General features: G+C 42.7%; 1 protein-coding gene across 2 annotated transcripts in view; it reads left to right on the top strand.

Annotated features, from left to right (window-relative positions):
• LOC134225264 (uncharacterized) overlaps positions 1–14548 on the top strand; it is a 303832-nt gene extending 289284 nt beyond the window's left edge. For both annotated transcript variants that reach the window (XM_062705193.1, XM_062705194.1), the window contains exons 2-4: positions 11588–11704; positions 11790–11911; positions 12006–14548. In XM_062705193.1, the coding sequence (XP_062561177.1) occupies positions 11588–11704; positions 11790–11911; positions 12006–12332 (566 nt within the window). In that variant the 3' untranslated portion in view covers positions 12333–14548. The remainder of the gene's footprint in view (positions 1–11587; positions 11705–11789; positions 11912–12005) is intronic.
• The last annotated feature ends 208 nt before the right edge of the window (positions 14549–14756 follow it).

Below are 14756 nucleotides of genomic sequence, written 5' to 3'. Positions count from 1 at the left end.
TATTCATATGCCCTGGAAAGTCAAGAAAATTCCTGTCCCGTAAATTTCCAAATCGGACCGACATGCGGCACTCAAATCCAGCTACCTTCAGCATGGCCTGTTTTGTGACCGCTCGTATAGCTACGAAAGACTCCCATACTAGTGACCATTCAAATAAATTCTTATCATCGAAACTTCCGAGTGAAAACCCAGCTTTTTTTGGATGTTTGAGTATTGATAGCTGCTGTATCGTTATATACAAAGCCCGTTTATCACGATTGCAGCTTTGATTTTTTTACTTATTACCGTCATTGCACAGTGGCGAAAATTGTGTTTAACCCGTTTATTTAATACTAGCTGTATGTAACCGGCCTTGCTCGGAGTTGCCAGTTTGATTCGCAATTTTTTCACAATCGAAAAATAAATAAACCAATTGTTTAAAAGGATAATTGTGTTCTCTTATTGATTCATTTCATTTATTCAGACTAAGGCCGAAGTGGCCTGTGCGGTATATAAGAGTCTTCTCCATTCGGCTCGGTCCATGGCTACACGTCGCCAACCACGCAGTCTACGGAGGGTCCGCAAGTCATCTTCCACCTGATCGATCCACCTTGCCCGCTGCGCACCTCGCCTTCTTATACCCGTCGGATCGTTGTCGAGAACCATTTTCACCGGGTTATTGTCCGACATTCTGGCTACGTGCCCGGCCCATCGCAGTCGTCCGATTTTCGCGGTGTTCGCCTCCTCCACGTACCGTCCGCCATCTGCACCCCACCATAGATGGTACGCAGCACTTTCCTTTCGGAAACTCCGAGTGCGCGTTGGTCCTCCACGAGCATCGTCCAGGTCTCGTGTCCGTAGAGCACTACCGGTCTAATTGGCGTTTTGTAGATTGTCAGTTTGGTACGGCGGCGAACTCTATTCGATCGGAGCGTCTTGCGGAGTCCAAAGTATGCACGATATCCAGCCATTATACGTCTCCGAATTTCTCTGCTGGTATCATTTTCGGCAGTCACCAGTGAGCCCAAGTACACAAATTCTTCTACCACCTCGATTTCATCACCACCGATGCCAACTCGTGGTGGGTGGCTCACATTGTCTTCTCTTGAACCTCTTCCTATCATGTACTTCGTCTTCGACGTGTTGATGACTTGTCCGATCCGCTTGGCTTCCCTCTTCAGTCTGATGTAGGCTTCCTCCATCTTCTCAAAGTTACGTGCCATAATATCTATTTCGTCGGCGAAGCCAAATAGCTGGACGGACTTATTGAAAATTGTATCACTCGTGTTAATCCTTGCTCTTCGTATTACCCCTTCCAAAGCGATGTTGAATAGCAGACACGAAAGACCATCACCTTGCCGTAGCCCTCTGCGGGTTTCGAAGGGACTCGAGAATGCCCTGAAACTCGAACTACGCACATCACCCGATCCATCGTCGCTTTGATCAACCGTGTCAGTTTATCCGGAAATCCGTGTTCGTGCATTAGCTGCCATAGCTGGTCCCGATCGATTGTATCATATGCGGCTTTGAAGTCGATGAATAGATGATGTGTGGGCACGTTGTATTCGCGGCACTTCTGCAGTACTTGGCGAATGGCGAACACCTGGTCCGTGGTGGAGCGTTCGCCCATAAAACCCGCCTGGTACTGCCCCACGAACTCCCTTGCAATTGGTGCTAGTCGACGGCATAAACTTTGGGAGAGTACCTTGTAGGCGGCGTTCAGCAATGTGATTGCGCGGTAGTTGCTACAATCCAGCTTATTGCCCTTTTTTTAGATGGGACACACGACACCTTCCATCCACTCCTGCGGCAAAACTTCCTCCTCCCAAATCTTGGTAATGACCCAGTGCAGCGCTCTAGCCAGTGCCTCACCACCGTGTTTAAATAGCTCTCCTGGTAGTTGGTCAACCCCAGGGGCTTTGTTGTTCTTCAGCCGGCCAATCTCCTCCTGGATTTCTTGGAGATCCGGAGCCGGTAGAATTATGTCCTGCGCGCGGTCCCCCAGGTCCATCACCATACCGCCATCTTCGTCTGCCACATCGCCATTCAGGTGCTCTTCGTAGTGCTGCCGCCACCTTTGGATCACCTCACGCTCGTTCGTAAGAAGGTTCCCGTTTATGTCCTTACACATATCAGGCTGTGGCACGTGGCCCTTACGTGAACGGTTCAACTTCTCATAGAACTTTCGTGTGTTATTAGCACGGTACAGTTGCTCCGTCTCTTCACGGTCTCGATCTTCCTGCTGACGCTTTTTCCTCCGGAAAATCGAGTTTTGTCTGTTCCGCGCCTGTTTATATCGTGCCTCGCCCATGCTGCATTCTTCTCTTCTACTAACTGCTCACATTCGCCGTCATACCAGTCGTTTCTCTGATCCGGGGGCACCGTGCCAAGTGCAGCGGTTGCGGTGCTACCAATGGCGGATCGAATATCTCTCCAGCCATCTTCAAGAGACGCTGCGCCTAGCTGCTCTTCCGTTGGGAGTGCCACTTCCAGCTGCTGCGCGTATTCTTGGGCTAGTCTACCGTCTTGTAGCCGCCCAATATTAAGCCGCGGCGTCCGACTTCAACGCGTGTTGTACACCGTCGAGAGTTTTGAGCGCAGGCATACTGAAACAAGGTATTGGTCGGATTCAATATTCGCACTGCGGTAAGTGCGGACGTTCGTGATGTCGATGAAGAATTTACCGTCGATTAGAACGTGGTCGATTTGGTTTTCCGTTTCTTGGTTAGGTGATCTCCATGTGGCCTTGTGGATATTTTTGCGGGGAAAGAAGGTGCTTCGGACTACCATTCCGCGGGAGGCTGCGAAGTTTATGCATCGTTGGCCGTTGTCATTCGATACGGTGTGCAGACTATCCGGTCCGATGACCGGTCTATACATTTCCTCCCTTCCTACCTGCGCGTTCATGTCACCGATGACGATTTTGACGTCCCGCAGTGGGCATCCATCGTATGTCTGCTCCAGCTGTGCGTAGAACGCTTCTTTCTCGTCGTCGGGTCTCCCTTCGTGTGGGCAGTGCACGTTGATGATGCTATAGTTGAAGAAACGGCCTTTAATCCTCAGCTTGCACATCCTTGCGTTGATTGGCTGCCACCCAATCACGCGTTGGCGCATCTTACCCAGCACTATGAAGCCGGTTCCCAGCTCGTTGGTGGTGCCACAGCTTTGGTAGAAGGTAGCCGCCCGATGCCCGCTTTTCCACACTTTCTGTCCTGTCCAGCAAATCTCCTGCAGCGCCACGACGTCGAAGTTGTGAGGATGTAATTCATCGTAGATCATCCTGTCGCAACCTGCGAAACCTAGCGACTTGCAGTTCCATGTTCCAAGCTTCCAATCGTGATCCTTTATTCGTCGCCTAGGTCTTTGCCGATTATATCGAGTCGCATTATCTTTATATTGTTCGTAATTATTGGTTTTCCAGGCGGCTTATTGTGCCTGCGCAAACCTCCTGTCTCGCCGGAGGGCCATCGTGTCAGGGCTGTTTAGCGTCCCACCTAACACCAGGACTTAGGCCTGTGCGCTTTGAGCGGCACACGGTCGCTTTGGCGGAGCCTACTTGCGGATACATGCAGCTTTTTATAGAGGTTTAACAGGGCCCACTGTCAAACCCCACCACATCCTAGGCAGGCGCCACAACTCGCAGATGGCCTGGGGAGGGATCGTCAAGCCCTTGGACATAGTCCCTGCTGCCCCAACTTCTCTTATTGATACTTCATCATTTAATTAAAAGAAGGCAGATTCCATTTGAAAATATTGACTGATTTTGAGAAAGGGATCAAACCCAAAATCGCCTAATTCCGGACAAACGTTTATTTCTAAAGAAGGAAAAACATCCACCGATGCCTTATTCCGGGCAAACGTCTATTTTTAAAGAAAGGATCACATTCACCATCCAGAATAAAATACATTAATTATTGCTTTTCACTGGACAAACCATGATTTCGATGAAGGGTTGAGTTGATCGATAACTACACAATTCCCCCACACCCTCCCCTTTTCTATCCTTAACCCAATATCGTCGTCTGCTTAATATGAAGAATATGTGTTCCAAAATTGACTGAAATCGGCTAAGGGGAGATCAGAAGTTTCACTGAGGCGATTGAGAGCTGAACAATGCTAGTCCCTCCACAACCTTTCCGTTTTCTAAATATCATCCCTATCATCTTCGCCTTCTTAAGAAAAAGAATGTTTGTTCCAAATTTGGTTGAAATCGGGCAAGGGGTACAGAAAGTTATGTTGGAACATTGGATCATTGCATGCCTTGCTTTTATTCATTAATCTATAAACAAAATCATATATTATTTTACCTTTCAAAATATGGAATAAAGGTTACTTGGTTATTGATCACTATGTAAATCATTCAATTTAATCATTCATAACCATTATAGTTAATCATTCATCATACACATAGTGTGTCCACATTTAATCACGATCGGTAATCGTTACACATACTCCAACGGTTTTTTTCATTGTTCATAATCGTTAATCGTTGTCAAACATGAATTTAATCGTTAATCATTATCAGTTAGCATTGTCAAAAATGAATAAATCATTGATCATAATCTTTAATCATAGAGTTGAATGATTTAATCATTTAATCTGGTTGGAATTGGTCCTGGGTGTTGGGAGTTAAGCTGAATTGCTCAGTTTCTAATGACAACCCCTTCCCCCTTACCCTCCCTCTTTTCTCAATGACCATTCATCTTTATTTTTTTACCATTTATCTTCTCCTTGGGATAGAGAATGTGTGTATCAAATTTGGTTGAAATCGGTACAGGGCACAATAGGAAAAAAGGAGGTATTTTTGGCCAAAATTATTAATCCTGCAATAAACAATGGTATTCATCATAAAAACATAGATAGAAAAGAAAAATATTTTTTCTGAGCCTTCAATGGGGTATAGGGCCAAGTTTCGGCATAGCATCTATTTTTGTCATATTCTACAAAACCAACGGAATTTGGTCACTTTTTGGCTTGTAATAAGCCTGTTTGATTCTAGATAAAATATGAATGGTCATATACTGTATATTCGTGTCACAGACAAATGGACGCAATGCAGATTTCCTAAAATGATCAAAAAAGTACTACACAGGATTTTGTTTTTACACAATTTTTTTCGCTCGTATTTTTGTTCGTGTGACTTCAATTTGCCACCAAAATCTTTGCAACATGTTTCAAAAAATCCTAAATAATTCAAAGAAAAATCACATGGTAATTAATATGCGTTAAGCATTTAGGATGGGTGGAAAATTAAGAAAGTGTAAATCGTGTAAAAACAAAATCCAGTGTATTAGCTTCTGGCGTTGAATATTTACGAGTAGAACTTATTAAACCAAACGAACTGTCAAACGTGTCTCCAAACGAGCATGACGTCACGATTTCAATGGAAACGTTAAGGGCTGTGACGTCATATGCGCGTGTGCACGGGAAAAAAAAATGACTCAGCCATGCTTTCGCTCATCTATAGATTCTACTATCTATAATACTAACGTGTTTGCACTCTGTGGGTGATTTGGTTATCGAATCAAAAAGCTTTAGAAGTGAACACTCCCGTAAAGTCACTTGAAGAGGGTTGAACAAAAATTAAAGTTGCCAACATAATAATAAGAGCATCATTCAGAATAGTTTAAGAAGATCCTCTTTGCGCAACTCTATATAAAAGACTCCTAGGGATACCAATAATTTCACACAAAAAGGTGCTGGTTGCATCTGACAATTCGTGACAGCGCTGCTGGTTGCAGATTATGTTCCATTTTTTCCTTTTTGCAAGTCCCGTCCCAGGTTAAGACCTGAAGTTAAGACCTATCCAAATTCCAAGAATGTTGGGGAATTGTGGGTAAAACCGACACCACTTCAAATCTCTGATTTCAGGTGATTATCTGACACTCTGACAGAATGTTGACACACTTCGAATAAACTTTCGATTTTTTGCATCCCTAGACATTTTGTAACTGGCGGAGATGCGTAACATTCGAAATAAACCAAAAATAACATTGATCACCATATATGAGATGAGTTATCTAAAATTTTGGTATCGGTGTATGAGCTTATTCGACAAAAAATTGTTGATTTTCACTATGTAATCCATCTCTGATCCATAAGTGAACATCATTTTGTATATGTTGTAAAAAATAGTTTACTTTTCTAATCATAATCATTCACATGTAGCTTAACATTATTATGCTACTAATAGAGGTAAGTTCGACACCTGCCTTCGAATCGCAAAATTCCTCTGTTTTACTGGACGCATCAGTCGCATAATGTGATTTACGTACCTATTAGAGAAACGAGGGTGATGGGGCCCTCCTTAGCCGTGCGGTAAGACGCGCGGCTACAAAGCAAGACCATGCTGAGGGTGGCTGGGTTCGATTCCCGGTGCCGGTCTAGGCAATTTTTCCGGATTGGAAATTTTCTCGACTTCCCTGGGCATAAAAGTATCATCGTGTTAGCCTCATGATATACGAATGCAAAAATGGTAACTTGGCTTAGAAACCTCGCAGTTAATAACTGTGGAAGTGCTTAATGAACACTAAGCTGCGAGGCGGCTCTGTCCCAGTGTGGGGATGTAATGCCAATAAGAAGAAGAAGAAGAAGAGAAACGAGGTAATAAGAGCCGGAGAATATAACTAAGTTAGAGATTGATTTTGCTATGTAATATCATCATTAGGCGTGACAGGTCTAGGGAGTACTATTTAGTCATCAAAAATAATCTACAGGTCGAACAAAAAAGCGCTAAAAAACGTATTTTTAGGTTTTTTGCTCAATCCGTTCTCTAGTTTAGTACTTTCATGATTCATTTTCAACCCTTTTAATATGAAGCTTGTCACCTAAGAAACTTGTCATTTTCATTTCTTGTCATTACTGCACTATACGCATTAAATTTTAAATCGCTGTTATAAATAGCTTTAAAATAATAATAGACGAGAACCCCGACAACAACCACCGCGCATGAACCGCAATGACCTCTATATCTACATACGGAGGTCCCCGCAGCCCACCCACATGTTGGTTGTCGGGGTGAGCAAAGTGTTCACTGCATCACAGGTGCCCTTACTGCATTCGTTGGTTTTGTTCAAGATGCCACCACCGCTGCAGTTACGACATAATCTGTTGAGATGCTGTGTTCACCGCATTCCATATAGCTTCCTCCCGGCACATCCTCTCGACGAGGTTGTCCGGGGTTGTATCCATACCGCTAACAAGCAGCATGGCATTGCGTCCTACCTCGAATCGCGGGCATGCGAACATCACATGCTCTGCCGACTCTACCTCACCTACACATTCTGGACACTCCGCAGAATCTGCGAAGCCAAACCTGTGCAGCAATTTTTTAAAGCAACCATGTTCAGACAACACCTGTGTTAGGTGGAAGTTGACCTGACCAAGATTTTTTTATGTACAGGTTATCCGACTTGTCAATATCCCCAACTCAGCCATCTTGGATTTTTGTATGGAATTTATGCTCGTTTGTTTACGTTTTGCACTGAAAATGTATGTTTCCCCCCGCGCTGGTTATTCCCATCTACTGACGAAGTCGGATAACCTGTACATAAAAAAATCTTGGACCTTACCATGTTTTCTATCGACCCAGTTGGACACATCCGGAATCAATCTGTGGGTCCAACGACCTTTGACTGCGGTGTCGCATGCTCTTTGCCATTTGAGCAGCGAGGCTGCTCTCTTGACACTTCGCACTTGCACCGAGTCCCTTTCGTTGTAGCACTCCACATCTTCCTCTAGGAGTATGTCTATCGGCATCATCCCAGCTATAACGCACACCGCCTCATATGATATGGTGCGATATGCGCTCGCGACACTTAAGCGTAATACTCCGTCGTACATAATATTCCACAGAACCAGTCCGAGGATCGATCCCTGTGGAACACCCGCAGACACTACGATCGACTTTTGACCAGCATCCGTGTCGTATATCAGCACCCTATTCTGAAAATAAGTTTTCAGTATCCTGCACAGGTAATCCGGAACGCATTGTTAAATGCATTTTTTACATCAAGTGTAATCAATGCGCAGTATCTAATACCTCGCCTGTTCAAACCACTCGCTATTATGGTCGTATCCGTTACCGATCGAATTGCTTCGACGGTGGAACGACCTTTACGGAAGCCATACTGGTTGTTTGATAGCCCACCAGTACGCTCGGTATAGGTCGACAATCTGTTCAGAATAACCCTCTCAAGCAGCTTACCAGCTCCATCGAGGAGGCAAATCGGTCTGTATGCCGAAGGTTCTCCCGGGGATTTCCCAGGCTTGGGTAATAGCACCAATTTCTGTCGTTTCCAACGATCTGGGAAGTTTCCTTCATCCAGACAACGTTGGAGGCAGCTCCTGAACATATCTGGAGCGGCAAGAATCGCGTGTTTAAGGGCCAGGTTCGGAATACCATCCGGACCCGGCGCCTTGTTGAGCTTAAAACCTCTTGCGGTTTCGATAAGCTCTTCGATAGTCACTAACGGGACCACGTCAACCGACCTATACGGTGTATCAGGCCAGTCTGATGAATCATGCTTCGGGAACAGCCCTTCAACGATCCTAGCTAACATCTCCGGAGATCTCTCAGGAGGTGTGCTATTTGTTTTAGCCATCACTATCCTGTAAGCATCCCCCCATGGGGTGTTGTTTGCCATACTGCACAGCCTTTCAAAGCAGGCTCTTTTACTACACTTTATTTCGTAGTTTAGAGCTCTGCTTGCTGTCTGGAACGTCCGGCGTCTATCAAGTCGATCAACCTCGTTTCTTGCACGTCGTAGTCTTCTTTTGGCTTTAAGGCAAGATCTACGAAGTTCAGCTATCGCGTCAGTCCACCAGTACGCTGGTTTGCGGTTCCCATATGGCTTACACTTCCTTGGCATAGCCATGTCGCAAGCTCGTGTCAAGACATCGGTCAACTCGTCACCATTAAGGTTCAAAGTCCGGTCTTCCCACTCTAATGATTCAATCAGCAGTTCTCGATCAAATTGTGAGGTGCGCCATCCTTGGTCAGCACCTCTGACCTTTCTCGTAGCTCTAGATCCAGTGGGGGTATAGCTAACCATAAAACGAAGTTCCTGATGGTCACTAGCTGTATACCCTTCATGTACTCTCCAATCCGGATTCAACGTCCATCCCGCGCTGCAGAAGGTCACGTCGATGCATGATTCACCGATCCTCTGAATGTTGACACTTGGCCTTCATTCACCAGGACTACATTAAGTCCCGCTAGAAACTCCAGCAGAATATGACCTCTAGCGTTGGAGAACCGGGATCTCCAGTCCACCGCAAACGCGTTGAAGTCACCTGCTACTACTAACGGTTTTAGACCAGTTAGTTTGACCGCAAGAGTGTCCACTACGCTAGTATACTGCCCTATACTCCATCTAGGAGGATAGTAACAGCTACAAAAGTAAACTTCGTTTACCTTTGCTATAACGAAACCCTCATCGTTAGGAGATGATATTATCTCCTGAATGGGGAACCGCCCGCAAGTCCAGATTGCCACCGATCCGGACTTGTCTGCAACCCAACTGCCGCTTCCAGCAGGGATGCAATATGGGTCGGACAGCAAGGCAACATCAACTTTACACTCAGTAACCGACTGTTGTAGCAGCGCTTGCGCTACCTCGCAGTGGTTTAAGTTTAGCGGTGTTACTTGCATGTCTGGACCCTTCTAGAGGCTGGACAGGCCTGTGCTGGTGATGTGTCTGTTGTCTGTACCAGGGGGACAGATCAGACACCTCGGTGCGGCCTGACAGGTGCGAGCTTTGTGGCCTTCAGCTCCACACCTGCATGGCATGGCTTACTACCATCGGTACCCCGACAGTCAAAGGATTTATGACCGTAGCCGAGGCACCTATGGCAGGACTGAGGTGGCTGGATTATGCTCAACGAGCATACCGACCAGCCCACCTTCAGGTTAGCCTTATCTAGTACCTTCTTGACATCAGCCAGAGAGTTCAGGGTCAACAATGTGGATCCGATCAGATTTCGAGCCAGTTCTCCATAGATTGATTTCATCGGCCAATAATCGCACTAGTTGAATGAAGCCGTAGCATTTTTTTATTACTTTAACTTAATTTACGTCATTTTTTATTTGAAGTATAAATTCATCACTAAGACGCCGTAGCACCGATGGTAATTATTTTTCCACCTTGCCCACTTGTCACTCACTTCTACCACCTTCTACCATTGTAAATGGTTTCGGAATTCGTTCTTGATTTCGGTATTCACTTGTCACTTCTTATACTTCTTATTATTGGCATTACATCCCCACACTGGGACAGAGCCGCCTCGCAGCTTAGTGTTCATTAAGCACTTCCACAGTTATTAACTGCGAGGTTTCTAAGCCAAGTTACCATTTTTGCATTCGTATATCATGAGGCAAACACGATTATACTTTTATGCCCAGGGAAGTCGAGACAATTTCCAATCCGAAAATTGCCTAGACCGGCACTGGGAATCGAACCCAGCCACCCTCAGCATGGTCTTGCTTTGTAGCCGCGCGTCTTACCGCACGACTAAGGAGAGCCCCTCACTTGTCACTAAAATGCTTTGTTCAATGCAAGCGACGCGTCTATACCAAGTGAAAATCAAACTTGCTGCTCGTAGTGCAAAGAAATCGCCGGAGATTTCTTGTAATTGTTGTCCAGGATTTCAAAATTTTCCTTAGAATCGTTTCCAGGAAGCTAAAGACTTTCACTAGCAAATCAAGGACAGTTACAGTATGGATGTCTCCTTTGCGTTTTATGCAATTCAGTTGGATTTTAAATCCCTAAGACGACGGGTTCTATGGTGGATCCATCAAATATTCATGAGATTTTGTTAGAGTTTCAGAATATAAAATAATTTCAATGCCGCATTTTCATAAAGTTGGTCCTGCTCAAAATCCTGGCTACGCCCATGTTCGTTGGCATCACATCCCTCACTGGGATATTGCCGCCACGCAGCTAAGAGATCATTATGCACTTCCATAGTCATTTACTGCGAGGTTTCTAAACTAAGTTACCATTTTTGCATCCATATATCATAAGGCACTGGGACATTGCCGCCTTGCAGCTTAGTGTTCATTAAGCACTTCCACAGTTATTAATTACGAGGTTTCTAAGCCAAGTTACAATTTTAGCATTCATATACCATGAGGCTAACACGATGATACTTTTATGCCCAGGAAAGTCGAGACAATTTCCAAACCGAAAATTGCCTTGACCGGCACCGGGAATCGAGCCCAGCCACCCTCAGCATGATCTTGCTTTGTATAGCCGTGCATCTTACCGCATGGCTAAGGAGGGCCCCGGTGAGATATACTAGTTATATCACAATTATTGGAAAATGACGTTTACGTCCCTTTTTTCAGATTGAGGCGGTTTAGGCCCAGGGAAGTAGTCATAATTTCGAGCCCGAAGTAGTAATAATTTGTTTTGTAGCCGACCATCTATCCGCTAGGCTTAGGAGACAATCGCTAGGCTAGTCAACATAACCAAAAACGTGGCAGATTTTCACATTTTCTCACTTCATATGCTATAAAATACTGTAGAAAAGATCAAATGATCCACAAAACATGTTCCTTTGCGATATAATACCCGATCTAAACAAGCAAATATTTTTCCATCTCCAGATTTCTGCTTTGTTTGCAATACCCGAGAGGAACCAGGTTGTTTAGCTCCTTTGGATACCACGCTGGTCCGCGACTGTGTCGGTGCCAACAACAACACATGCTTCACACGAATCGTCAGTAAGTGAAAATACAAATGTCTGCCTAAACTTCACTAGTTAAGAACATAAAATTATTTTATTTCACCCTTTTCTTTCAAAACCAGACCGTGAAGTTGAGCGGGGGTGTTTCGCCACACTGAGTATTGCGGACGCTGCCAATTGTAACAGTGATACCAATTGTGAGCTCTGTCATGATTTGGTAAACCAGGGTCGTTGCAACGCTGCTGTAAGTATCAGTCCTATTAGTCATCGTATAATAAGTGTATAGATAAAATTTTCGAATTCGCGAGAAATTAAAATTCCTTTCCAATTAATTTCAGATATTCCCGGAACATAGGCTCCACTGTCATCAGTGCACGGGTGCAACGAACGAATCATGTGCACAGGAAATATTAGCCACTCCTGCCGTGTGCAGATTTTTTGATGTGACGGATCAATGCTACGTGCGTGTTTCCGGGGATCGTGTTGAGCGCGGTTGCTTATCGGAAAGCGACTTCTGTAGAATCGAAAGCAGTTGCACTCTATGCGACGGAAACGGTTGCAACTTCAGACATTACGAAGATGGTGCTATGAGCATTATCGTTTCAATTAAGACACTGGCGATGGCTCTGGTTGCGACCATAGCATATGGAACTCTCAGACAGTAACTGTAAAATACAGAACCAGTGCACAATGTTTTCTGCCCCCAAAAATCGAAATTAAAAATGATTTGACCTTGAAACGTTGATTTTAGAGGTTCAGTGGACTTGGAAACATGTTTTATTAGACAATCCCTATACTGCCGTAATCTGAAAAAGTGACGTATGCGCTAAATTACAACATACTAGTTTTCCATTTTTCTGTTAAAGAGCACGATGAGTACTACTCGTTAACACCATTTTCGGAAAATGGTTAAAGCGTCACTTTTTCACATTACGGCAGTATGTTATGATTGGTGGATTAAAATGTGATTGAAATAAGATGGAAATTCGCTTTTCTGTACAGAGATACAAACAACAATCATTAATTGAAAATTTTGGTAATTTTAGGTTCATAAATTTTCAGCTTTCGGTCTTTACTAGCAATAAAAACGTTCTTCTACGCCCGACATTTCAATGATTTATTCCATCTTTTTCAAGGGTTCTATTAAAAGATTGGCAGATAATAATAATTCAGAGATGACATAAAAGTTGCACAACTTCCAGGAAATACTGCTTTTTATCATAAAAAATGACCAAATATCGTTAATTTCAAAATCATTAACAGGTAAACATTCATCACTATTCAATACAACATATTAATGACAATTACTAACATTGAACAAAATATTGAGATTTGTATTCATGAAAATCTGGGTGCTTATTCACTACTTTGCTGATAGGCAGTAATATTCGTTTTCAACTGTCATTTTGTCTATTTAAAAAAAAAAAGTTTTAGTGGTAGGGTAACCGTACCCTTAGTGGAGGTAGCACCAATAGTGGAGGTAGTGGGGTTTTAATGAGATTTATCATATTTATACACTTTACGATGGTTTCAGTTGATGCATCGTGCTTCAAATATCCTGTTAAATGCAACTTATCTTGAGATTTCGCTTGAAAAACTATTGAAAACAATGATTTTCCTTAACAAAATTGACTCCCTTGCACCTATAGTGGTGCAACTGTACCAATAGTGGCGAATCTCATAAGAAACCAATGGATAGCACCACTATGGGAACCAAAATTAATTTTTACCGCCACTAAAGGAACAGTGTACCCATAGTGGTGCAAGCAATATTTGGTAATTATTGATGTTAAATGACATCTATCTCATTTTTGTTAGCAAATTCATTAGTTTATCTATTGAATAAGATATTAAAGCATTAAATTTCCCATAATTATCAATTTTTAAAAAATATTTTCTTTTGTGGATCTACTAATACCTCCACTATTGGTACCGTTACCCTACCTTTGCACGAATTTTAAACACACTGAAAACAAGAATTGGAACAGATAACCGTATAGAACCAAAAACCAGACAAGGGCCAACAATAATGATAATGACACTCGATAGATAGAGAACACTCAAATTGCACACATCATCTAGACACTTACGACTTTTTTTTAATAGATAATTACAAAATGACAGTTGAAAACGAATATTACTGGCTATCAGCAAAGTAGTGAATAAGCACCCAGGTTTTCATAAAATTTAATTGCAATATTTTGCTCAATGTCAGTAATTGTCATTAATATGTTGCATTGTAAAGTGATGAATGTTTAACTGTTAATTGTTTTCTATAAGTTTTGTGCAAATTGTATGTCATCTCAGAATTATTTGTAATATTCCAATCTCTTAATAGATCCTTGAAAAATATGGAATAGACCATTGTAGTTTCAATTGCCAGTAAATACTGAAAGCCGAAAATGTATTAGTGAGATTTAAACAGTCGAGCGCCTATTGAGGTAATTTTGGGCTGAGATGGAAAATATATGTTCAATTTAATAACTAGAAATTGAGATTATGATCCTCAAACATAGCAATTTTGTATGAAAATCAGCGAAGGTGTTATAATTATTTACGGGAGTGAATTCATAAATCATAATTTTATTCAATTTATCAGGTTTGACCAACGAATAGGCTTTTCCAAAGTCTTATCCTCTAGTCTAAAATAAACTGTTCAGGGTCAAAGCATTTTCGGTCACGAATTTCTAGGTCAAAAATCACTGTACAGTGTTCGTATGTTGACCGATTGTATTCCACATTTCATAAGCATCCATCAATCACGTTCTGAAACATATGATTTGATAGAATTTTGTTCAAAAAGATTGCCATTACTTTGATTATTTAAACATAGTTCCTAGAATAAAGATTACCAATAACTACGTGTCAAATAGAGACTTAATTACTGTGTTTTATTAATGCTGAACAGACCAGATGGTAATAATCCAATCCGAAATTAAAGGAATATCGTAAATGGAGATAGAACGGAATGTCTATAACAAAAAGTCTAATAAGGCGATGGATTTACAAAAAGGTACAATTCAATTTTCGGTCCAGTGTTTTTTGTTCTCTCTTTTTTTGGTAGTTCATTCCTGAAACTTTTTTTTATC

Source organism: Armigeres subalbatus, chromosome 3, assembly GCF_024139115.2.
Source record: "Armigeres subalbatus isolate Guangzhou_Male chromosome 3, GZ_Asu_2, whole genome shotgun sequence".
In the NCBI taxonomy this organism is placed as follows: domain Eukaryota; kingdom Metazoa; phylum Arthropoda; class Insecta; order Diptera; family Culicidae; genus Armigeres; species Armigeres subalbatus.
Note: the sequence above shows the minus strand (reverse complement) of the source record. Positions and strands in the feature narration are given on the sequence as shown.